Source organism: Electrona antarctica (assembly GCF_951216825.1).
Source record: "Electrona antarctica genome assembly, chromosome: 19".
NCBI lineage: Eukaryota > Metazoa > Chordata > Actinopteri > Myctophiformes > Myctophidae > Electrona > Electrona antarctica.
This window is the reverse complement of record NC_136800.1, coordinates 21,526,784-21,553,913: the sequence shown is the minus strand read 5'-3', so window position 1 is coordinate 21,553,913 and position 27,130 is coordinate 21,526,784. Positions and strand designations below refer to the sequence as shown.

Sequence of the window (27,130 nt, the reverse complement as noted above, 5' to 3'; positions counted from 1 at the left end):
GATATATGCCACTTTCTGGAAACCAAGGACAATTAGCAGTTATGCACAAGAGTTCTGTAACAAACATGTCAGCTTGAGAGAGATTCCATAGTCGCTGACTCGCTGTAGCTGAATGCCTGCAGTGAAATTAAGATAGTGAAAGCTCGGAAGACTGGGCCAACCGGCAGTTGTGCATTTGCATATCCCTCATCGCAGACATAGCCTAGCGGTATGCATTTCATCAGAGAGGTTAGAGTGCTGCAGGGTTGATTGCAGTGCAGAACCCCCGAGGCGGTTATGGAGTCCGCCACCTTGCCCGTGGGCACTTAGTGTTGAGCATCATGGATATGAGCCCCTCCCGACCTCCGGTTGGCACCTCATAGCACGAATACATCCTTCTGTTGGCACAGAATCACACCAGGAACATTGCACTTATTAAGCCTGATATATACTTTGTCGTCATACTCGCGTGATGATGTTGTGCGTCGAAAATATAGCTGATTATCAAGCTCACAATGGGCCCTATTATGCGTGTCTTAAGTACCAGGTCTTATGACTTAACTTAAGACCTGGAGGCGTGGTCAATGCTGTTTGGCCACTCAGAATAGCCAAATGGCATTGATCACGCCTCCAGGTCTTAAGTTAAGTAATAAGACCTGGTACTTAAGACACGCATAATAGGGCCCAATGTGTTTAGTTTGCAACCACCCTGTGAGCTTGTACATCGGCTATTTTGGGTGCTCCAACTCTCGACACATTCATGCCCTGGATGCCCTTTTCTGAATCTACATACCTCAGTTGAATATACAGTATTAAAGTGCATTAAACTCATAATTATGCATACTTAGGAAAAATGCCTACCGCGTAGTGCCTGCTTGTGCCTCCGCCAAGCACAAGCAGTTTACTTCTACATTATGAATTTCCACATGGCTCCATTTTTGGGATAGAGTTTCGATGGATATGAGATTAGAATTCACAATATGTTCACATATATTCATCCAACAAATGACCTTTGACCACCATATTCTAATCAGTTCATCTTTGAGATAGCACAGACTTCCTGTCAGTGGTAAAGACAGCCTGTGTGTAAAACAATGCAAAGGTCACTGGTAGAGGTTATTTTAAAGCTTTACGAAGGAATTTTACTTTTACTTGTTACACAAGCCATGATATTAAAGACACCTTATGAACCATGAAACATGGGATGTACATATGTACATTACAGTATGTACAGATTGAGGGACCCGAATGTCTCTTGCCACGGCATTTACAAATTAACTGTAAATTGTGTGTTTGTGTTTGAGTGAGTGTGTGTTTCCTGTCCTGTTACACTGCCTTTCACACGATTTGTAATAGCACCACCATCATACAAAGTAGTGCAGTGACAGGTCATCTGACACTTAACAACAAACAAATGTGCTGATGTGATGTACTTTGGTGCTGCTGACACTATTAGGGTGGTGTGTGTACAGTATGCTACCTCGTTCACACGGGTCAAATGCAACCTTAAACTCATAGTAGGCAATCATTGGATCCCTGTTGCAATGAGTAATGCATGAAGAGGAAATGATGTGCATGGCTCTGCTATGGTGTTCTATGATGTCATATGATCTAATTCTAAATGAACTGATATGATATGATTTGACGTATTTTTATTTCAGTGTCACGCACGGTGTTCAGACTATATGCTCATATCATGATGCAGTCTATTTAATAACTTAAGCCCTATTTCAAAAATAGCATCGTATCGCAATACATTGTGACCTTGTAGATCTGCTAGATTCGCTATTTTAGAAAATGTTGGAACAGTTTTGAAGATGTTTAAACAATTGCTTTCAACTGATTTCAACAAATAGGGAAGCCAGGTTGAAAGTAGTCACTATTCTACTTTCAACTTTTAATTTCTTTACATTACATTATTTTGTTCCCTGCTACAAATAGAAACACCAGATGGAACCAATCAACTCTTTCAGAATGATCAAATTAGGAAGCAAAAGTAATTGATCAGCATGTTTTTTTTCTTTCTTTGAATTCCTTCAAATAAAACTAGTAAACTAACTTTCAGTTCAGAAATGATCAAATAGTATTATACATAATAGTTTGTTGTTTTTTGTCCACACACTGCTAGATTTATGGCCACAATTGTGACCAAAACAAGCATTTGAAGCCAAAGGGAGTCTAACATATCATGCCTCCGGTGCGTCACAGGAGCAGGGACAACAGTTACAGAAGGGAGTAGTACACTGGAGCAGCTCGGACAGTTCAAGCCTTTTATTCAGGTGCTAGTATAACAAGAATTGACTTACGTTTCGATCTTTCGATCTTCGGAGTCAAGCATCCTTCAGTATCAGGGGTGGGCTGGGTGGCAGTGGCTCAGGGGTAGAGTGGCTGGCAGAACAGCCGAGAACCAGATGGACGGTTCCCAGCTCGATTCTGGGCTCCCCCAGAGTTTGTGTCGAAGTGTCCTTGAGCAAGACTGAACCCCTAATTGTTCCCGATGTGCAGGTTGGTGCCCTGCATGTTTTCCTCCGCCATCGGTGTGTGAATGGGTGAATGTAATGCACAATCTATGTAAAGTGCTTTGGATAAAGCGCTATATAAATGCAGCATTTAGTAGTATATACTCTTAACTTAAAGACTGCAAGGCCTCTGGGTAACCACTGGCTGAACACAATCATGACGACACATTGCTTGTAAGGTACAACGGCCAACTCTAGCACTGCACGAAACTGAAGAAAACAAAACATTAGTAATAATAGAACATTGCATCTTGAACATTTTATTTTAGGGCCTAATAAAACGCTTGCTTCCTGTAGCGGAGGGAAGACCTTTGTCTCAGTTTTGTTTGGCGGCTCCGATGGTCATGCTGGCCTGGGCCGTGGCTCAGCGGTCCAGGCACCTTGGCTGGTAATCCAGTCTGGCAGTGTGCCGCGGGTTCGACTCCCGATCCCGACAGCCCTTACTGTATGTCACCCCCCATCTCTCTCCCCATTTCCTGTCAGCCTACTGTCTGTCCCTCCATAACTAAAATAAAAAGGCGAAAGCCACAAAAAAAGAAAAAAAAAGTCATGCTGAACTCCTTGCTCAGGGACATGTATAAACTGGTGACAATGACGCTTTGATCACCAGATGGCCTCTCTACCACATCTGCTCTAGCCTCTAGCATGAGTTCAACTTTGGTGAACTCTGACCAGGCGTCATCCAATAGAAAATAGTTCCATATAGACATCAAATAGGTACTGCATGGGCCACACGTCAATGCCATAGGGCAGCTTTCCATAACTCAACTGCAAGAAATGTCTGAATTAAATGAACAGCAGCAGACAATTAATTATACTTTTATATATCTATGGTAGCTGTCATTGCCTGCAGTTGTCACAGGCTGCTCCTCAACCTTTGGACTTTGACCATGTTGCCATTTTCTTTCCTGCCTGTTTGGTTTAGGTGTTTACTTTTGCTTGCCTGATTTACATTAATTTTGCTTGTTTAGTTCTGTAGCTCTTGTATTTTCTGCGTCTAGTTCCGACTTCTGTTAGTCTGGTCATTCCCCAGGTGTTTGTTGTGTATGTTAATTTGTAGTAATGTTTGTGTTCTTCCTGTTTGCCTTGTAGCTGTTTCCTGTCTTGTTTAGCCACCCTAATTATTGATAACCCTAGTCACCTGTAGTGTTTTCCCCAGCCTATCCCTGTGTTGATTGTGTTTTGAGTTCACCTGTGTCTAGTTAGGTTTCTGTCTATATATGCTTGCTTGTTTTGTTAGATGTTTGTTTGTATGCTTGTCATTTTAGTGTCAGTGAGGGTGTGAGCCATATTCTGTTGAACATATTCTACATACATATTCTAATTATAAGTGAACCTATAGTACTGCAACCTGCCTGCTGGTCTTGCATGTGGGTCCTACTCCACACTTCCTGACAGCAGTTTCTTTCTTTCTTTCTTAGTGCAGTTTCTAAGTGGGTGCTGTGACGCATGTGCAGGGGCACTGCAGAATACTTGAATATATTTGGAATTCATCTATCACTTCAGTTACCCTCTATACTACGATCTACACAAAATCTCTTTCCAAAGTCATGTGTCGTGACGTTATCTTTGGTGAATGTTACCCCCCCTTGCTGCTACGTTTGTTTAAGGATCCCCATGGTATTGGAGACACATGAATGAGCCTCTAGTCTATAAAATTCAGTAATTCAGGGTAATTTCTAAGTTCTGGTGCGTTCTGCGCAACAGTGCTATCCAGTGGTATTGTTGAGGTGTTGCAGCTGTCTGTGCTTGGACGGACAGACATGGACAGACGCACACACACATAGCTGTCTATAGGAGTGGCTAGCACCACTCAAAAACAGATTAATGTGTGCGTCGCATATTCTTCCCTGCGCACCTCACATACAGTATACAGATACAGGATGACAAGATGGGAATCTTGGTAGTCGTTCAGCGGCATTCACACAAAATTAGAGACCTTTAGAGATCATGCACTGCTTTTTACAGCTATCACCTGCAAATGATAGACATGGTTATAATACTAGACAGGCACTAAGTGGTCACTTTACTTTAGCTCTGCCCAGAACCAAGACATGGTTATAATACTAGACAGGCACTAAGTGGTCACTTTACTTTACCTCTGCCCAGAACCAATGCACTTAGGAAAACAGGAATGGACAGAGCCATGTCATACTGGGATGTGATCCCCACATTTGACTAACAATAATAATAATAATAATAATAATAATAACAAACTTTATTTGTATAGCACCTTTCATACATAAATTCAGCTCAAAGTGCTTCACAGGGCAGGACACAAAAATAGAATACAATAAAACACAGTCAAGTAGTTAAAATGATAGAACAATGGCAAAGAACAAAATAAAAGTATAAAAACATAGAGAAAAAATAAATAAAAACACAACATGCAGCAAATCAGTCAGGACAGAGTAGGAACGCAGATATTAAAACTCACAAGAAATACATTTGGTTTCAAAAAGAAACTCAAGGAAGTAATAATCAGAAAGGACATTTTAAGTTATTCATTTTGGTATTTTATGGCAGACAAACCTGTTTTGTTTTGTTTTTGTTCACTAACATTGATCATGCTCTACTGCATTTTATGATTGGTATTGTGATTTGTGATGTGTTTGGACCCCAGAAGAAGTTTCCATTTAGTTTTCGCCAGAAAAAAGGTAGTCATATAGTCGTCATATAGTATTAGTCGACAAAATCAACACTGCTAATGGGGATCTTTAATAAACAATAAACTGCTTAGTGAGAAACTGCAGTGCCAAACGTTGTAGTGCGCTCATTGCCAGTATAGGCCACAGAAATACCTCAAACATTATTTTCACACATTTGATAATATTTAACTTAAATTGTATACAGTACACTACCTGTACATGTGGAGTCATCAATAGTGGATAGGCAGTTGATTAGTCATAGATCACTTTAAAAATAAAAATACAAAATAGTGAAAATAAAAGCTCACAAGATAGCTCACAACGCATCATGATATGTGAGTCTGTGACGCCGCGTGAGCCAGCAGATCGGATATTTTCACCATTCATCGTGCGAGCCAGAAGGCAAATCTCTCTGTCTACCGAACAATCTTCGTTCCTACTCTCACCTATGGTCATGACTCATGAAGTGTGGATCATGACGAAAGAATAAGGTTGCGGATACAATCGGCCAAAATGAGTTCTCAGACGGGTGGCATCTCCCAATAGAGATTATAATAGAGAGACTCGGAGTATAATCGCTGCTTGGTTCGGGCATCTGGTAAGGAAGCCTCTCGAGCGTCTCCCCAGGGAGGTCCTCGATGCAACTGGAAGGAGACCCCCGGGCAGACAATGGATCAGATGGAGCGATCATGTCTCCAAAATGGTCTGGGAACGCCTCGGGATCCCACAGAATAAAGTTTGTTTCTCTGGAGAGGAAGTTCTTGAGATCTCTGGTGGAGCTGTTGCCCCTGCGACCCGACCACAGATAACTGGTTGAAGATGGATGGATGGATGGATGGGTCGTACGACAAAGTATATAGGCCAAGGGGTTAACTTGACTGACTGACTGACTATCTGAAAGGCCCCACAGGCAGCACTATAGCTTATAAGAGTTTGATCTCCTGAAACTTAAATGCAGTCTAGTTGCTCCGGGGTGACATTTACAAAGAGCTGACGTGCACTGGATGCGCACAGCCACAGTTTTCTATAATCAATACCATGGAACAACGGTCTGATGAGAGTTAATTTGTCTCAACTCACCTGCTGAAGGAGCTGAGCTCCATTAAAGTGACTTTATGCTGCCCCAGCAGCCACTATACAGACATACACACTGATGCAGGAACAGAGCAAGAGTTGATTGAAGCCTGCAGGTCTGTGCCACCAGACATACTAAACGGCTAGCTTACACCCAATGCATCACGATGTGGAACGGCTCCGGCCTACGGAAGCAGTGGTGTAAAGTTGTATACATTTACTCAAGTACTGCACTTGAGTTACTGCCTTAATACTTTGTAGATTTTCATTATTATTCATTTCATTATTAGAACTTTTTTTATACATCTGAAAATGTGTGACATTCTGAATAATGAGTAGGCTACTTTCTACTTTTGGTACCTTATTAAGTACATTTTGATATCAATACTTTTGCACTTTTACTCGAGTACATTTTGAATTCCGGACTTTTACTTCAGTATTTCTACAATGCAGTATTGATACTTTTACTTAAAGGGACACCCTTTTTTGCAAAAAAAATGTGTGTTATCAGGTCCTTTAAAGGCTGTAAGCCTGGGAAAAGTCCCAGCCCAGACAATATTGGTGGTGACCTGATAAAGACCTGCGCCGAGCAACTAGGCCCTATCTTTTATCCCCAAACGCTTAAAGACGTAGTGAAATGAAAAATAAATAAATCAAGTTTTTCACACTTTTAGACCATATCCGTGGTCATCATGGTCATACCTAACAATGGATGCCAAAACAATGGGAAAACTTTCACTTTTGTGTATTTATATATCAAAAGCCCATACAAATCAAATTTTAATTATTTCCTGTGAACGAAAACGTGATGCGTGATGACGTATAGAGGTACACATGAAGCTTGATTAAATTCACCTGTTTGATTCCGATATCTGTGCGTCCGTCCAAACACAGCTGCTACTGATTACAGAAATCCTCAGTTTTTAAAGGTGTAGTGAAATTAAACGTTTAGACCATATCTGTGGTCATCATATGTGCATACCTAACAATGGATGCCCAAAGAATGGGAAAATTCTAATTTGTGTGTGTTTTTATATCAAAGGTGTTTTTAAATCAAAAGCCAATACAAATTAAGCTCACCCATTTGATTCCCATTGCTGCATCGTCCTCCAAACACAGGTGGTTTTGATTACAGAAATACAGAAATACTTTTAATCTCATTCAAGATGACATCCAGGCAGTGGATTACTCGTTTTAAACTTAATCATCATGCTAAAATATGTGTATAGGTTGTGTACAAGTTAGAAAGAAATCCCCTGGCTTTGCTGCCATCTCTCTGTCACTTTGTAAACAAACTACTCTGCATATGCATGCATTTTTCATTTCATTTCATATTTATTTATTTCTTTTCAGTTATGGTTTTACATGATCATATTCATTTTTACTTTGTACTTATTTTTTTTACATATTCCATACCAGAAAGAAAAGGAGCAGGAAGAAGATAAATCTTATTTATACCTGCCCCTATCATAACTTTACACCTGTAACAGAAGTGCACATTTGTTTTAGTGTAGTCCGAGCGAACAGATGTTTAAAATCATGTCTTCTTCTATGGTCCTCATCCTCTGAGCTAAACACAAATGACTTCTGTAACTGTATTGGTAATGATTTGTTTTTCGCTCTGAACCCCACTAATAATGTTCGTAATTCTACCAAATCCATGATTTTCAAAACACCTGATAACATAAAAAGCCTATTGGTGTGTGCTCTGAAATCTTCTTTATACATGATTCTTAACGCTCTTTTTTGTAACATAATCAAAGGATTCATATTACTCTTGAATGAGTTACCCCATACTTCCAAACAGTAAATAAAATATGGTAAAACCAGTGTACAATACAACATCCTCAATAAATTCGTATCCAAATCATATTTTACTTTGTTCAAAATAAAAATACTTTTGGCCACCTTGGCTTTTATATATGCTATATGATTTTTCCATGATAATTTCTCATCTAATATAACACCCAAAAACCTAAATTCATTCACTCTTTCAATATTCACTCCATCTATAGTGAGAATAATTTCATCCTTTTTCAAATTAGAGAAAATCATAAACTTTATTTTTTTCAAATTCAATGACAACTTATTTTTATTAAACCACCTTTTTAATTTAACCATTTCATTTGTAATGCTTTCTGCTACACTTTTTAAGTTATCCCCTGAACAAAAGAAATTAGTGTCGTCCGTGAACAAAACAAACTGCATTAACTTTGACACTTCACAAATATCATTAATATACAAAATAAAAAGTTTAGGTCCCAAGACCGAGCCTTGTGGTACCCCACATTCAAGCTTCATAGAATCAGATTTATGACCCCCCCAACTGTACATATTGTTGCCTGTTGTGAAGGTAACTGATTAACCAATCTAGAACTACACCTCTTACCCCATAATTATTCAATTTAGATATTAAAATAGTATGATCAATTGTGTCGAACGCTTTTTTGAGGTCAATAAAGACACCTATTGTGTGTTTATGATTATCTATTGCTGTTGTTATTTCATCGGTTATTTTCATGAGTGCCAGAGCTGTTGACCGATTGGTCCGAAAGCCACTCTCACTCTGTAAGTTATTCTTTTCAATAAATGAGTCCAATCTTTGTACATACAGTTTTTCAAGTACTTTAGAAAACTGGGAAAGCAGCGACACTGGTCTATAATTAGTAAAATCATGTTTGTTTCCTGTTTTAAAAAGTGGTATAACCTTTGCCATTTTCATCCTGTCTGGGAAAACTCCTGTACTAAAAGAAAGATTACAGATATAACTAAAAGGTTTAATTATACAGTCAATAGTCTTCTTCACAATGATCATATCTATCCCATCACAATCAGTTGATGTTTTGTTCTTTGATTTTGCTACAATTGATTTAATTTCATTTTCACTCACTCTACTTCCCCCTTCATCATTTTGCCCAGCATGTTGTGGAATGGAATTGGCCAGACTTGGCCCTACATTTACAAAAAAAGAATTGAATTCATTGACCACTTCATTTATATTTTCTATCACTCTCTTGTTGTCATTAGTAAAATAAGTGGGCAATTCTGTAGATGTATTTTTATTCCCTATTACCTGATTTAAGATTTTCCAAGTTCCTTTAAGATTATTTTTGTTTTCTTCTAACCTTTTGTTATAGTATTCTTTCTGCTTGTCTCATTATGATTTATTTTGTATAAACCTTGTATTTATTTTCAGCCGTCTTTGTCCTGTATTTCATAAAATCTCTATAAAGTTTGTTTTTCTTTTTGCATGCATTTTGTAAACCTTTTGTTATCCAGGGCTTGTTATTGTACCTATTCTTATTTCTGCATTGTGTTATTGGGCACCGTTTATCATAATGGTATAGAAAACAATTCAAAAATGACTCATATGCATCATTTACCTCTTCTGTATACACTCCTTTCCATTCTTCATTTAAGAGGTAATTTCTTAACTTATTTATTGATTCCTCCGTTCTTACCCTAACATATCTGTGACAATTTTCCTCTTTCTTACTCTTTATTTGACTGTTGAATGTTACAAATACAGGCAAATGATCGCTTATGTCATTTATTATTAACCCACTCTTAATATCATTCTCTAATACATTGATAAAAATGTTGTCAATCAATGTTGCGCTAGTTGTCGTAATTCGACTGGGCTTGGTAATTAAGGGGTAAAACCCTCTACTATATAATGTATCCAGAAAATCTGATGTTGCTTTATGTTTCAATACACTGATTAGATCTATGTTGGTATCTCCACAAATTAAACGTGTCTTATTTTCATTTAATCCATTCATTAGTTCTTCCAGTTTTTCTTTGAACATTTCTACATTAGACCCAGGTGTTCTGTAAACACACATGACAACAATATTTTTCTTCCCTTCTAATTCTATTTCCACTGATAAACATTCCATTAAATCATTACTTATAGTGGTCATATCGTCAGCCCTTCTACACCTCACTATCAAGGCTACACCCCCACCCCTCCTGTTAGCCCCCCCCCACCCCCACCCCCACCCCTCCTGTTAGCCCTGTTGGCATAAAATAATTCATAACCCTCTAAATTAAAATCAAGACCTTTCTTTTCTTTCAACCACGTCTCAGATAAAGCAATTACCTTAAATTTTGTCTCAAATGTATTTAAAAAGTCCCTGATATCTGAAAAGTTTGCATACATGCTTCTAGAATTAAAATGAATAAGTGAAAAAGAATTATCAAGTTCAACAACATCCTTGACTTGGTCTTCAGTATAGTATTTACACGTGTCCCCAATATAATTAAATACATGACTCTCCGGGTCAACATCATCTAAATCATACATATTATGTTCCATTTCGGGTCCCGTTAGGATTTGTCTCTCGTCTAGTAGATCAGCCATAGAGTTTATCAACAGGGAAGAAATTGCCCCCTGTGCATTTGAGTGTCAAATCCATACCTCTAGTCCTTGCTTTCTTCATGTTGCTCCAGAGAAACCTCTTTGTCTTTTCCATGTCGCTCCAGTGAGTCCAGTAATGTCTTCACACTTGTCATAAGTTCATTCTCGTTTTCTTGCGTTCTCCTCCTTCCCGAGCCTGCTGTCTTCCATCCCGCTGCCTTCAGTGTAGACTCGAAGTCCGGTTTTCCTGCTGGTATCTTCACAGAAACGCCATACTCGCGATGAACACCCGCTGCTGCTGCTTGCGGGTTATCAAACATCTTGAATGTGCCGTCCTCCTCGAATACTTTTAGTTTTGCGGGAAACACAATTCTTGACTTTATATTTTTCTCTTTAAGTTTTTTCCTTAATTCTTTGTATTTCCCACGCTCCTTGTAGACTTGGTCTGTGAAATCTTCGTCAAAATAAATCCTCTTGTCGTTGATTTTCAGATTCTTCTTCGCCCAGGCCGCCTGCAGCACTCTCTGTCTCGCATTCTCATTTTGGAAACAAACAATTATTGACCTGGGCCACTCTTCAGTTCCAGACTTTTTTCCAATTCTATGTGCTGCGCTTATAGGGATTTCGTTCTCAATCTCCAGCCGCTCTCGGATAAGCCACTCCACAAATCCAAAAGTATTATTCTTTTCAGCTTCCTCCGGGACGGAATAAATTCTCAAATTGCACTTTCGGGAGTGACTTTCCAATAAATCACACTTTGATTCCAATTGTTTCTGAAGACGCAGACTGTGGAGAAGTGCGTTAGTCATACTGATATCATGATCTTCATTCTCCGCAATTCTCAGCTCTGCTTGATCCATTCTTGTTTTCAATTCTCCAATTCCATCTCTTAGTTCGCTTACTTCTTTCTTTAATGCTCCAAAGTTGCCAGCCGTTTCTGTACGAAATGCTCTTATTTCTTGCATTATTTCTGACAGGCCCAATACGCTTTGCTGTTCCTCTTCATAAGCTTGATTGTCTTCAGATGCACCACCGGGCGCTCCACCTACTCCACGTCTTGTTGTTCTACCTCTTCCTGCCATTTTTTCTTATTTGTAGTTTAATCCAAGATCCTTAATGTTCAATGTCATCACATGGTGTCAATGTCGGTGTTCAGTATTGAGTCTTTTATCGTGTTTTATAAAAGTTTGTAGCGTGGTACACGCTCCACACCTCTGTGCACCTGCTCACGGCAGCCATCTTCACACAGCCGAGTCAAATGGACTGTGTTGTGGGGACACAGTCCCCATGGTCGTGCATGAGACGGACCTACGTCCCATAGCCTGGAGGGATGCGATTGGTTCAGAAACTAAGATCCTGCCGTCTGAGGCTGAAATTTCAAACTTCATTTATCACTACACCTTCAATCCCATTCAAGATGACATCCACAGCAGCATGCTAAAATATGTATATGAAAACATTATAGGGTAGATCATAATCCATGAGCTTTGCTGCCTGTCGTTCTGTGATCTGCATGTGTGTGTGCGCGTCACGCACGTAGCAGAGCTCCGTCCCATAGCCTGGAGGGATGCAACGTTCTGATCCGGTTCACAAAATCAGTGAGCTTGCCTTGTTCAGGGTGAAACTTCAAAATAAAATTCCCATATTTTTAATTGCACCGCACCTTTAATGATTTCAGACCTGTTGCTCTAACTTATTTGATCATGAAACAATTTTAAAAACTAGTCAAGTCTGAGCTTGTGGCAAAAACTGAGCGCCTCTGGACCCCTCCAGTCTGCGTACAGGGCTGGAAGGGGCGTTCAAGATGCACTTGCCACTTTACTTAACCTCCTGCACAAGCACCTTGGAGGTAGTAAAACCCATGCTAGGCTGATTTCTATTGATTTCTCCTGAGCTTTTAATACCATACAGCCCCATGTTTTGGTTGATACACTGGTTAACTCCTTTGGTGTGTAGATGCTTGTCTGGTGGGCTGGATTCTTGACTTTTTAACTAACAGATCTTAACGTGTAAGGGTTAATGAGACACTGTCTAGCTTCCTGTCATCTTTTACTGGCTCGCCCCATGCAGGGCTGTGTATTATCTGCCTCTAAATATTCTTTACCAACGATTGTTTTAGCCATTTCCACAACAGATTCATCATTAAGTACGCTGACGACTCGGTCATCGTCAGCCTGCTTGACAATGATGATGATTGCCATGGCCAAGTGTTGCATGATTTTCTATCCTGGTGTGACAACGCCTTCTTGCAGCTTAATGTCTCTAAAACAAAAGAGCTATGCATAGATTTTAGACGTTCCCCACAATCCCCCCAGAAGAGTGTTGTCAATGGACAGACAGTAGATATTGTATCCCGCTATAAATATCTAGGCACACTAAATTTATGACTGATAGATGTATGAAAAAGGTCAACAACGCCTATTGTAACGGCGAGCCGTTTATTATTATTGTTATTTCTGGTATTTCTATTTATTTATCCCTAGACTAATTGGTCCGTAACACAGTTTAAGGAAACTGGCTAAGTTCAATGTCGACAAGACTCTGATGAAACTGTTTTACAGTGCCTACATCGAGTCTGTCATTTCATTTTCGATTATTTGTTGGTATGGTAATCTTTGTATCAGAGTCAAGAACTCCCTTGGGAAAATTGTAAAAGTGGCCTCTAAGGCAATTGGCTCAGCTGAACAGCCTAGAACATTTACTCCATTAAATGGAGAGTACAAAGTCCTCCCGTCTGGCCTTCGCTTGCGAGCCCCCTGTGCCACAAAAAAGCAGGCACACATATTTCTTTGTCCCTGTCTTGCACATTGAATGCTGCTGTGGGTAGGTCAAGGAGATAACCTTATGAGCACTTTATTGGTCTCGTGTCTATGCACACGCACTTTTTATGGCCAACGTGCACTTATTGCATAGCACTTTAACATTTAACCCTTGCACTTTTATGGTTAACGTGCACTTTACTGTACTTTTGGTATCTGCATGCTATGTGTACTGTTTGTTTTTATTAGTATTGTTAATTTGTTTGATGTACTGTCTAGTGTGTATGCTGCAACCCAATTTGCCCTTCGGGGACACTAAATAAACTTGAACCTTGAACCTTGAATCTAAAATATCTGAAACCACATATTACACACATAAAGACCCCCAGGAAAGTGTTCTAAATCTTCTAAACATCATGAAACATATATTTTTTTAGGGTGAAGTGACCCTTTAAGTAAAAAAATCACACTGTGTGAAGTGAGGGGCGCTCTTATCATCTTACATCATCATGCATCATCTCATACTGGCCAATCAGAATGCCTGTTGCCTGTGATTGGTTAGCTGATTTGTTCGTTTACGTATGACGTAAACTTTCCCTTCAATGTCAATGGCGTTTAATGTTTTGATGTTTAATTTACGTCATATTTAGCGGAATTTTGACGTAATTTCTCCATTCATCGTCAATGGCAAAACGGGGACGGGGACAAAATTTAGCGGACATTTGACCGGAATTCTCTAACCGTGGTCAATGGCAAATCTTGAGATGTGTGGGGACAAAAGCTGTTTATAGAAGGGGCTAGCGCCCCTTAAATATCACACTCATGTGAAGTGAGCGGTGCCTTTTATCATGATGATGATGTAGGTAGGCCATAGACACAGTAACCACAGTAACTGTGCTGCTACCAACTAATAGACACACATGTTGGAGCGGTTAGCACCGCTCAAAAATACAAAAAATAAATTGTCCACGATTTGTTGACTATATACTGGCAACAGTATCTCCTAGTAGTGGTTACAATAGTTGACTAGTCGATTAGGTGAAGCCCCTAGTGTGTGCGTTGGTGCATGTTGCATGTGTTGGTGCACGTGTGCGTTGGTGCACGTGTGTGCATGCCGGTTTAGCATCATTTGTCCTGCAGCAGAGCGCTGACATTGACGCTCCACGCTAGCGCCCGCCGGTCGAAGCCACAGGTGAACAGGTTGGCGGTCTGGCCCTGGTCGCTCCAGGCGGCACAGCAGGCCATGCGGCGGTGTCCCGTCCTGCCGCCGCGGGGCAGCCTGGCCAACCGCGCCCCGCTCAGGTCCAACAGACGCACCTGGCGGTTGTCGTGCGGCAGCGCCATGATGTTCCGCGATGACACGGCGATGCGGTTGACGGGAGAGTCGGTGTGCACCGCGACGACGGGCGACCGCGCGCTCCTCAGGTCCCACACCGCCACGGTGCGGTCGTCGCTCCCGGAGACGACCGCGTTGTCGTCGCCGCCTGCCGAACAAGCAAACACGGCCGACGTCACGGCGCCTGCGTGTCCCTGGAAGACGTTGACCGAGTGGACGCACGGGTCGCGGAAGTCCCACAGGCGGAAGGTGGCGTCGCGGGACGCGGTGAGGCAGAGCCGCTGGCCGCCGGGGTGCGCGCAGCAGTGGGTCAGTTCCCGCTCGTGTCCGGCCAGTGTGTGGACCAGTTCGCCGCTCTCTGCCTCGTACAGGCGGGCCGTGAGGTCCCAGGAGGCCGTCAGCACCTGCCCCCCTCCCGCCAGCCAATCAGCAGCGATCACCACGCCCTGGTGGCCGGTCAGTGTCGTGGTCGCGACGCGGACAGTGGGCAACACCGCTGCCGCCTCGCAGGCTACCGCCGCCTCCCCCCCGTCCCCCGCCTCCCCATCATCTCTTTCCGATGGGTCCTTGTCATCGCCATCGCTGTCCAGTGCGGGTGTGGCGGTGGCGGGCGCCTGCGGCGCGTAGCGCCAGATGTGTGCCGTGCGGTCCCCCGAGCTGCTGAGTGCCAGCTGCTCCGTGGGGTGGAACTTGATGGAGTTGACAGATCCCACGTGGCCGGTGTACCTCAGCAGACACTTCCCCGTCTCTACGCTCCACAGCATGGCCGAGTGGTCAGCGGAGGCCGTGCCCAGGAGCACAGGCTGCGTCCGGGTGACGGCCAGGTCCCAGATCCCGTCCCTGTGGCCCACAAACTCCTTGACTAGCTGACACACCGCCCTGGAGCCGGAGCCGCCGCTGGTGGCTTTGAAACTAGACGCGATCTTGCTGGTCGAGGCCTTATATGTTGTCCTCAGCTTCCGAGACAGGTGGCTGGTGCCGTGGCTGGCTTTTGTTTTCAGAGCCGCCTTCACGGCGGGGTCTCCTCCCCCGCCTTCACCGCTCTGCCCGTCCCCCCACGACGCCAGTCGCTGCTCGTTCAGGGTGTCAACCTCCCGACGCAGCTCCAGGTTTTCCATGTAGAGGTCCTCGAAGCCGCGTTGGATCTGAGCGAACATATCCAGGAGGCTGTTCCTCAGGGCCGGAGGCAGCCTGGACTCCTGGCCCTCCGGCATAGCTGCTCGGTGTGCCGCGATGCCGCTAGAGCACCGTGCGGACAGGCTGTGAACCCCGTGCTTGTGCTGGGGAGGACGGAGGACCGGGGCAACGCTGCTGTTTCCGCCCTCCAAGGGCATAACCTCCTACCTCCGGCCTTCCACTGACCTCCTGCTTGGGAGGTCGCCTGAAATGTGAAAATGTGTTAGTTCTGGTAGATCTGTTCGGTGTTTCTGTAAAAGGTGATTCTGTTAAAAGATTTAAGGGTGAATTCTATATGATCTGTTGGATCTGGTCAAAGCTGGGGGGGGGGGTGTACAGATGTTTGACAGATGTTACAACCTATCTATTTGAAATACATATATCATAAATGAGATGCATGATGGAGCATGCTGCTTTATCCAATTATAGCTATGTTCAATCATCAAGAGAGGGTCTAATCTTGGCATGTGGATCTCACTTCATGTAGCCAGTCGTTTTTGTCATATAGCTCGTAATGCAGGCCAGTGATGTCATTATAGACAGTCTATGATGTCATAAACCGGTCTGTGAGGTCATATAGACAATCTATGATGTCAGTGATCTGTGATGTAAAGATGACGTATGTCTCCATATTTGGGCAAGGGTGCAAACATGTTCACGTGCTTGCATGTGAATGTGCACGTGCACATGCTTTTTGAGTGGTGTATAACCGTAACCGCTCCAATGTCTGTCTGTCTGTCTGTCTGTCTGTCTGTCTGTCTGTCTGTCTGTCTGTCTGTCTGTCTGTCTGTCTGTCTGTCTGTCTGTCTGTCTGTCTGCCTGCCTGCCTGTCTGTCTGTCTGTCTGTCTGTCTGGGGTATGACCCCTTCAGCTGATTGGGGTCACATTCGGGTCATACACTGTTGAGCAGCCTAAAGGGCCATTCACACTTGTATGACAAACTCTCCCCTTCCATCAGGCCTGCAGGCTGCTTCCTTGAAAGAATAAATCTAATCTTCCTTTAATAAAACACTTCTCTGTCTCTCTCTCACTCACACACACCCACATACACACACACACACACTGCGCACGTGCACAGTTTTCACACACACGCACGCACACACACATGCACATGCATTATGCACACACGCACGCACACACCATGCCAGGCATTGGCACAGAGCAATCTCCGAGGCTCGGCAGCTGAAAGTTAATCTTGGCAGAGAGCCCACTCCACAATGCCTGGCCATGCCTGAGCTGTCAATCACTCAGAGTCCTCAGCTCTCTGCACCTGCTCTGACAGGCCGGCATGCTGGAGGCTGATGCCCACAAGCTCCGCCCACTCCCAACCTGCCAATCAACCAATCAATCAATCATCATCAGGAAAGTGGCTGGCATTTTGCAAGCCCCTGTCTCACCTGCAGGACATCGTGTTGTCTGTCTGTCTGTCTGTCTGTCTGTCTGTCTTTGGAGAAATCATCAACAATGCATCTTCGATCACCAATAAACCGGTATTTCCACCCATAATGACATTATTACCAAAATAGGGATGCCAGGTTTGAAAGTGGTTTCAATTCCCGTTTTGATTTGAAAGTTCCCGCCGAGCTGCAGCAGCACTGCATTACGAGCTGACTTTGAAGTTGAACAACGTCATGCTTGAATAGGAAATGAGTCTGACACAGTCACTGCACAACAGAGCCCAGGCTCATTATAAAGGAACGGGGAACCCAGTAGCCTGACTTATACATACAGAGTCAACAAGTCCATGAAGCGCTGACAGTTTTATGGAGCCCCATTGGTTCATTCAGAAAGTCATTCATTCACTCATTCACAGAGAGCCAAGTTCCAAGCTGCTGTGCACACAGATAAGGGATGATGACACGCCAGAGCAGCCAACTCAGAAAGGCAAATGTGAGAACCAAACAATGACCTCCACAATGAGGGCAGGGCTTGAAAGACAAAAACAGGAACCCACCTGGTTCACACAGATAGCCGTTTGGTCCGTCTGCATCTGTCAGTCAATCAACACATGCGTGTGCGCGCGCGCACGCACGCACGCACACACGCACGCACACAGCGACATTACAGGTATAGATTTGTCGCATTGGGCCACACTAACAGAACACAGAACAGAAGTATGCCGCATGACAATATAATCAAAACAATAATAACTTTATTTTGTCAATAGTTACATACGCATAATATGGGGCTGCAGTGTTAATGGCACCCTCAACCCCTTTGAGTTGCGAAGGATAGTGTTTTGATCACAGCTCATTCCAGTGTGAGAAGGAGTGAATGTTCTTCTGTTTCCATGACACCCGGTAAGAGAGTAGGCTACACTATGGAGGAAATATCCTTTCCATGATTGAGCCACCAACAGTGAACGTGACTAACCTTTCCAGATTTGTCTTCGATCGGCTATCGGACGAGACAATATATCCCTGCTAACCTGGTAATTCCCACCTCAGAGTTCCGTGGTTCAACAGCTGAGTGGATGGTCCCATGGAGTCTGGCCTTGGAGCCCCATGGCGTGTGACATTTCAACAGCTCATTTAATGGTATATGGATTTAGTCAATAATTGCCATTGGAGAGATTATAAGGAAGTCATGTTTGAAGAGATTAGGGGATGTGGTGGAGGTGGATATGTCTTTGTTTTTTTTGTTTTTAACATCTTCTCTCTAAGGGGTATGTTCACTCTGTTATTAGTTTTGTGAAGTTCACCACGTCTCTGGCCTTCCGTCAAAGTTTTGTTTTAATAAGTTACTTTTTTAGAGAGACATATAAACTTGGCTATGCAGTAAAGCAGAGATGTTGGACATTGCTCACATTACCAATATAGTTTTGTTTTACAGTAGAATGTGTTTATTAGAGCCACTTGGCACAGAAATGACCATGGACCACCTAAACTTCCGTCTGGTAAAGGTGAAGTGAGAAGAAATCAACAGTACCAAAGACTTACCACGTTGCACTGCAGTTCTCAAAGGCCTTCTTGTTTGTCCAAACAGCAGAGTCATTTGCGAAAAGAACACAACAATCACAGCCCAATTTCCATTACTATTCAACTGGAAACAAACCCAATTACACAGCGAGACGTATTTGCGGAGGGTTTTGATGGAGCCTAAAGCTGCTCTTGTTACACCCTGGCTTTAATGTAAAAACGTCTAAGCATTCACTGCTGTGACCACTGGCTGGATTTAATGACTTCAATCAACACAGGTCACTTATTTTAAAGTCGTTCAGCCTGTGGGTCTATCTCCAAGTCCCATGATTTGCCAACGCATTCAAACGTGACTTGATTACATCAAAGAATACGTAGCGAAATTCAAATTGAGTTCATGCCTTTCAAAAGCAGCTTCTTTTTTTATCCCTTGAGAAAGACTTCAATTAGGAGGCAGAAATGTGGTTATTTGAAAAGAGGTAGGATATGCACAATTCTTGATATAACTGGTGCTGAACCAAAATCAAACTAAAAGTAAACGTAATGTCCGCACACATGCTGTCAACAAACTCAGGAAGGGCTTCAAATTCAAATTGTACTGTGTGGGAATCGCCTTTCTTTAAAATGTGACTATTTAACACTGACATGGTGTGTAGACAAGACTAGAGTAGACCAATGATTCGCAACTTTTTAATTTCGAGGAACCCCAGTTTGATATGCATTAGGCTACAGACCCCAATTTGATGGTTTTTCTTTTCTTTTTCTTTTTCAATTATCTCTGGGACCCCAATCTACACTTTAAAGTGGGTGCTGCTTTGATGTGAGTGTGGGAGTGAGTCCCATAGAGAGAGGGCAGTAAATGAGAAAGCCCTGTCACCCCAGACACTTCGCTTGGTCCTGGGGCCCAGCAGGAGGTTGGCAACTTGGCATCACCGGACCTGAGGCTGAGGGCATGATGGTGGAAGAGGTGGGATTGTGAGTGCTGTGAGATTCCCACAGTTTTCCCACGTACAATAAATAAAACAATAAATACAGTTTGTATTCAAAGGAGTGAGACTGCATTCCACTCAACTGCATCTCTGTAAATTTGGGAGCTTTCTGTTGATCCATCGTCCCTGACTTTGGTTGCATTTGCAAATCAGAATAATGAGAATAACACTGAGAAGTCCTTTGTGGGAAAAGCGTGACAGTGCTTGATCCCATGGATGCGTGATCAGCTCAAACCGTTATCAAGATGATTTGCAGCCTGCCAGCCTCACTAGTAACCACAGGGCTAGAATTCTAAATTCTATTTAGCATTTCAGCTATACTGACCATGACTATGACCATGTGTCCGCCTCCGCGCATTTAAACTGTGGTGTGCCTCAAGGTTCCATTCTTGACCCTGTTTTATTCTCCCTATATATGCTACCTCTGTCGTTTTAATCACATTTCGTATCATTGTTATGTTGATGACGCCCAGTTGTATTTTTCTTTTAAATCCTCTCAGCACTTCTCAGATTTCTATTTTAAAAGAATGTCTAAATTCTATTAAGGACTGTCTGGATGCCCCACAACTTTTTACAGCTAAACCCTGACAAGACTGAAATCCTAATTAGGCTATAGGACCCGAGAGCACCCACTGTGAAATACAGAGTCTGTGGGTATAATAGAAAATTTCACAAAGGTGTCAAAAACCTAGGTGTGCTATTCGATCACCAAATTAATTTTGAACCACATGTAAAAAAAGGTTGTCCAAACATGCTTTTTCCAATTGAGAAACATTGCCAAAATCAAGACGTTACTAACATTACATTACATTACATTACATTACAGTCATTTAGCAGACGCTTTTATCCAAAGCGACTTACAATAAGTGTATTCAACATAGGTAGGGAACAAAAACTACTAATCACCAGAAGTCTTTAGTGCATTTTCTGCAAAAACAAGCAACCAAGAGTATACCTAGCGCTAAGGTAAAAGTGCAATATATCAGCTACCTATTTCCTTAACCAGATGAGACAAAATAGCTAAATCAAATGAGCATGAGCTAAAACAATTAAGTGTATCGACTAAACAAGATCCAATAAACAATACAACAATAGAAAACAAGCGTTCGTACAACTAGTTAACAACAAGTAGGTCAGGCAGAGAGGAAGGGTAGTGTTTCCTGAAGAGGTGGGTTTTCAACCTGCGGCGAAATATGGGCAGTGACTCTGCTGTCCTAACATCAGTGGGGAGTTCATTCCACCACTGTGGGGCCAGAACAGAAAAGAGTCGTGACCGTGTGGATCGGCCAGAAGGACCCTTGAGTGACGAGGCAATCAGTCGCCCCGAGGTGGCAGACCGAAGTGGTCGGGCAGGGGTGTAGGCATCGACCATAGCCCGGAGGTAGGAAGGAGCTGTTCCTTTCACTGCCCTATAGGCTAACACCAGGGTTTTGAACTGGATGCGGGCCGCTACGGGGAGCCAGTGTAGAGAACGGAGAAGGATGGTTGTGTGGGAGAACTTGGGGCGGTTGAACACCAGACGAGCCGCAGCTTTCTGAACAAGCTCCAGAGGTCTGATGGCAGATGCCGGAGCACCAGCAAGGAGGGAGTTGCAGTAGTCCAGGCGGGAGATGACGAGAGCCTGGATGAGCACCTGGGCTGCCTTCTCCGTGAGGAAGGGGCGAATCCTCCTGATGTTGTAGAGGAGGAATCTGCAGGACCTTGTCACTGATGCGATGTTTGCCGAGAACGTCAGTTGATCGTCCAGGGTCACACCCAGATTTTTCGCAGTCCGAGTTGAGGTCACCACAGCATTATCAATGGTGATGGCCATGTCTCGGTGCGGACAGCCCTTCCCCGGGAGGAACATCAGCTCGGTCTTGTCCAGGTTGAGCTTCAGGTGGTTTGTCGACATCCACGCCGAGATGTCAGCCAGACAAGCAGCAATGCGTGCCTCCACTTGGGTATCAGAGGGGGGGAATGAGAGGATCAGCTGGGTGTCATCGGCATAGCAGTGGTAGGAAAAGCCATGGGAGTGGATGACAGCACCCAGAGATGTAGTGTAGAGAGAGAAAAGAAGAGGACCCAGAACCGAGCCTTGGGGAACCCCAGTTGTGAGCCTGTGTGGTTCTGACACAGACCCTCTCAGCATCACCTGGTAGGAGCGACCCGTCAGGTAGGATGCAAACAGGGAGAGTGCAGAGCCTGAGACACCCATCCCCTCGAGGGTGGAGAGGAGGATCTGATGGTTCACCGTGTCGAACGCTGCAGACAGGTCCAGGAGTATCAGGACGGAGGAGAGAGAGTTCGCTCTAGCGGCATGGAGCGACTCCGTCACTGCCAGCAGGGCAGTCTCTGTCGAGTGACCCACTTTGAACCCAGACTGGTTGGAGTCCAGGAGGTTGTTCTGGTGGAGATAGGAGGACAGTTGTTTAAAGACAGCACGTTCAAGAGTTTTAGATAGGAAGGATAGAAGGGAAACCGGTCTGTAGTTCTTGATCTCAGAGGGGTCAAGTGTCGGTTTCTTCAGGAGGGGGGTGACTCTGGCAGTCTTGAAAGTAGAGGGAAAGTAGCCAGATGTCAGAGAGGTGTTAATAAGGTGGGTTAAGAAGGGAAGAAGTTCAGGTGCAATAGACTGCAACAGAGTGGATGGGACCGGGTCCAGAGAGCATGAGGTGGGGCGACTAGAGGTAACAAGGAGAAGGACCTCATTAGGGGAGAGGGGAGAGAAGTGGGATAGAGAGGGGATGGGGGGGGGAAGAGGAGTAGATGAAGGTAGAGAGGGGGGGGTGGCAGGCAGACGGGGGTGGGTAGTGCGCAGGGCACCAGCCGGGGGAGGAGGGAAGGAGGATCGGATATCGTTCACCTTCTTGTCAAAGAAGTTGGCGAAGTCGTCAGGGAGGAGGGACGAGGAGGGAGGAGGGGGTGGTGGTTGTAGGAGAGAGGAGAAAGTTTCAAAGAGTTTTTTAGGGTTGGAAGCAGAAGCCTGAATTTTAGTGCAGAAAAAAAGCAGCTTTAGCAGCTGATAGAGAGGAGGAAAAAGTAGAAATGAGAGATTGGAAGGTGAGAAGGTCCTCCGGGAGGTTGCCATTTCTCCATTTGCGCTCAGCCGCTCTCAGGCTCCGTCTCTCAGTCCGCACTGAGTCCGACAACCAGGGGGCAGGTGGAGTTTGGCGTGCAGGCCTGGTGGTGAGGGGACAGAGATGGTCGAGAGAAGAGGATAGAGTAGAGAAAAGAAGATCTGTGGCGGTATCAGGGGATAGAAGAGCAAAGGATTCAGGGGCAGGGAGAGCAGAGAGAACAGAAGAGGAAAGATCAGTGGAGGAAAGTGAGCGAAGATTGTGACGTGAGGAAATCATGTGGGTAGGGAGGGGCTGTGAGGGGGGAGAGGAGAGAGAGAGAGAGTAGGACATGAAGTAGTGATCAGAGAGTTTCTTACCCTTTTCACTGGAAAGAGGAGTGACAGACAGGTTAGCAATAGAGCAGCCTCTGGTGAAGATCAGGTCCAGTTGGTTGCCCGCCTCATGGGTAGGAGGAGATGGGGAAATAACTAGGTCAAAGGCGGCGAGAAACGAAAGTAGTGGGTCTAGCTGCTTCTCAGTCGGGAGGTTGAAGTCACCCAGAAGGATGAATCCAGAGCCATCGACAGGGAAGTGGGAGACTAGATGGTCCAGCTCCTCCAGGAAGCCACCAGCAGGGCCCGGTGGGCGATAAACAACTAACACCACAAGACCTGGAAAAACGTATCCATGCTTTTATTTCGTCCCGTTTGGACTATCGTAATTCCTTGTTTACTACATTGAGTCGCTCCTCTATACACCGACTTGCGCAGCTTGTGCAGAATGCGGCTGCTAGACTGTTAACTAACACATATAGAAGCCAAGGTCACATATTACTCCTGTGCTTGCGGCCTTACACTGGCTATACCAATCGACTCCAGAATTCAAATTTAAATTTACTTATAAATCTCTCCATGGGCTGGGCCCAATTTATTTAACCGAACTGGTGCACCCCAAGGTAAATGTGAGACAACTTAGGTCTTCAGACTATCCAAATAAACATTTTGGTTTGCTTTAGTGATTATTTCTATTTTATGTTGATTTCTATGTTGTTCTGTTTCTGTATTTATCTATTTCTATGTACTGTTGTTCTGTTTCTGTATTTATCTATTTCTATATACTGTTTTTGCTGCTCTGTTTCTTATTTTATCGTTGGTTTATCTCTGATTGTGATGTTCTTGTTTTATTCCTATTATTTTATTGTACAGCACCTTGTAAATTACCTTACCTTACCTTACCTTACCTTACCTTACCTTACTGTCCTTACCGTCCTTACCTTACCTTACTGCAGTAAATTAATATCTAGCTCTGCCCACGGTGCCGAGCATAATGCCCACTTGTTTTCCCAGCATCAAATCCACAACCAGAATCCAGCCATGCTTGTGGTCAACAGATGCTTAATGTTTTTCACTGTAATATTGATTAATTGGGTTCTACAGGGAGTGGATGCTCATGAAATGGTATCAAATGGACCACAGCCATTATTTCTCATTTGGGTGATGTAGCTAAATGGTAATGGGCCTCAATGTTCTAGTCTAGAGTCATATAAACACTTACCGGTATGACTTATTGTCAAAAATAGAACAAATATCAGATCTACTGTAGAAGCTTGTAACGTGTTTGTGATGTGTTGTGAGCTTGTATATTGATATTCGCTGTGCGTGTTGCAACATCATAGTACAACAAAGTATTCACTAGTACAGACCAGTGACCACACATTCAATCGAACATCGTTTAAACATGGTTTAGCATTTATTTAGAAAAGAGTAGAACATGAGAAGGGAGGATAGAAATGAGATGCATGTGAATGGCATTAGACTGCATGAATGGGATGAGGGGAAGGGGATGAGGATGAAGGCGCGGGGAGGGGGGGGGGGGGGAGTGAGGCTGAGTGGGAGGATCCGAGGGGCCGGATGAATGAGTGAGGAGGGGTAGGTGGGGAGGGGGGGAGTGAGGATGAGAGGTGGGATGAGGTGGCGCTACAGAGGGAGTGAAGGGGGGGGGGGGGGAGGATGAAGGTGAAGACTAGGCCCCTGGGGGATGGTGAGGGATACCCCTGCTTTGGCCTGGGTTCTGAGTAGCAGGGCGTTCTTCTGATCGAACGAAGACACGCCTCTGATCCGAGACCCCCATCTGGAACCTGAAACTGGAGAACGAGAGTTAGTAAGAGAAACGGTAGGGAGGATGTGGTACGAGATACGATGCACGACTGGCAGGTGAAACAGACATATATACTCTTCCCTTGATGGAGCGAGGGCGGTGATAGGGCGGAGAGCTTGACAGTTGCCATGTGTTACAAAACCCATTGTCTAGGGGTAGAAGGCAATGCAACATATGGAGGAGACACGGAAACCAAGGTCTAATGCAAGTATTTATTCATAATTAAAGGTTGAATAAATAATATAATCAAAACTGTACAATAAGTGGCTCTTAACTAAAAGAAAAGACAAGCAACGGATATCAAAACAAAATACGTTATTCCTTTCCGAAGGGAATAACTCTTAAGCATCAAAATGTTCAACACAAAATAAGGCAACAGTTAGTTAACGGCATTACGACGGATGGGGGAAAGACCCTGGAAGATGTTTCCCCAGTGACTGTCTGACTGGGGGTGAATGGGCTTAGTAGACGTGAGAGCTACGGCCGTTAGCTCCCTCACGTGACCGTCAGCCAATCGGGGAGGTTGATCAGGCCTCCACGGTCATGGCCAACAGGAATACCCAGACACACAGTATTGCACTGCATGGGAGGAGAGTTAGACTAATACAGGTTCATAACTGCTGCTAGAGGTATAGATATATATATATATTAGGAGACATCTAGAATAATTCCATATACCAATAATATCACCATATAAATATATATATAATATTAGCAATAAACATGTATATATATTTATAATCCCAAAATAACACTCATAATCCCAAAATAACACTCATAACTCATAACACTCATAATTAATCATAACACACACGACCATAGTCGTGACACCATGGCAGCGAGGCCTCGGTGAGTGGCGAGGGTGGAGCTGAGATCAGTAACCATGGCAGGTAAATGGTGGAGTTGATTGTAGCTGTGGAGAGGTTGATTGAGCTCGATACCTGAGGCTAGGAATGGAATTAGCATGGCATGGTGGCAGGGGAAACCAACAATCTTATCTTGAAGGCATGGTCTTCCTCCTGAACATATGTTGTACCAACTCCATTAAGATATCATGTACCATACAGTGGATTTAGGGTGGTTGAAAATTCCTTATGAAAAGGTCAGCGGTAAGCAGTCTCTTTCCTTTTTTAAATAAGATTTCCCTAATATTGTATTTCTTAACTTGGGGGAACTTTTTTATTATTTCCACACAACAGCTCTAAGGTACATTAATGACATAGTAAAATGTTGAAAATGAGTGGAATGCCCCTTTAAGTACATTTAAGGGTAAAATATTCTAGGGCTTTCACTTCTAGTGATTTTACTAGTTGATTAGTTGCCTTAACTAGGCCTACGTATTATGTAAAAAAGAGAAAAAAATATGTTTTTATTTATTTTTTAATAATAGTTGTACATTTAAAAACTGTGTACATTGGTGACTATAACTATAATCTAGCTGATCTTGAGGTCTACAAAAATATTATAAACTAGTCAACTAGTACCAACAAGGGCGACTAGTGGATTTACTAGTCAACTAGTTGAATAGTCGACTAGTTGCTTTATTCATAAACAAAAGAATGACAAAACCACTAGAATACCTTCCAATCCATGCACTTAACGGCAGCCTGTGATTTGTAAATTGCAGTATGGTAGCCTAGTTCACGTTGCAATTTCAATTATTATTTCGTTCAGCTCCGTTTGTTAACACTCTCTGGCTGAGATCTTGACGTTGATGCACTTGGCGGATCGATATTTGAGAAGATCCATATTTTCCTATAGACCTGCTTGCTGGCTCTCTGTCTCTGACCTTATTCCTGTCTGTGTGACCCGAGGAGCCGCATTGATCTGATCTGGGACAGAGTGTCAACACACCGTCTCACACACACACACACACACACACACACACACACACACACACACACACACACACACACACACACATACACACACAGCAGTAGCCCTGTGCTGGAGATCTCTCTGGGTGTGACCACTGTGTCAAGACATTCTGTATCAATCAGTGACTGTTGAGGCCAACGGAGTCTGTCTGGAACACTTCACGTAAGGTATACTGTATGTTTAATACATGAGCTCATGGGAGAAGTACACTAAACATTCTGGGTGGTGGTCCAGTGTAGTCCTCAGGGGAAAGTACACTAAACATTCTGGGTGGTGGTCCAGTGTAGTCCTCATGG

The 27,130-nt window shown here is 43.6% G+C and overlaps 1 protein-coding gene across 1 annotated transcript; it reads right to left on the bottom strand.

Moving 5' to 3' along the window:
• Nucleotides 1–14,464: 14,464 nt before the first annotated feature.
• LOC306943037 (WD repeat-containing protein 37-like) lies at nucleotides 14,465–16,009 on the bottom strand (the record flags this gene model as incomplete). Its single annotated transcript, XM_079529243.1, has 1 exon — nucleotides 14,465–16,009. The coding sequence occupies one exon, from the start codon at nucleotides 16,007–16,009 to the stop codon at nucleotides 14,465–14,467; it is 1,545 nt and encodes a 514-aa protein (XP_079385369.1).
• Nucleotides 16,010–27,130: the final 11,121 nt, after the last annotated feature.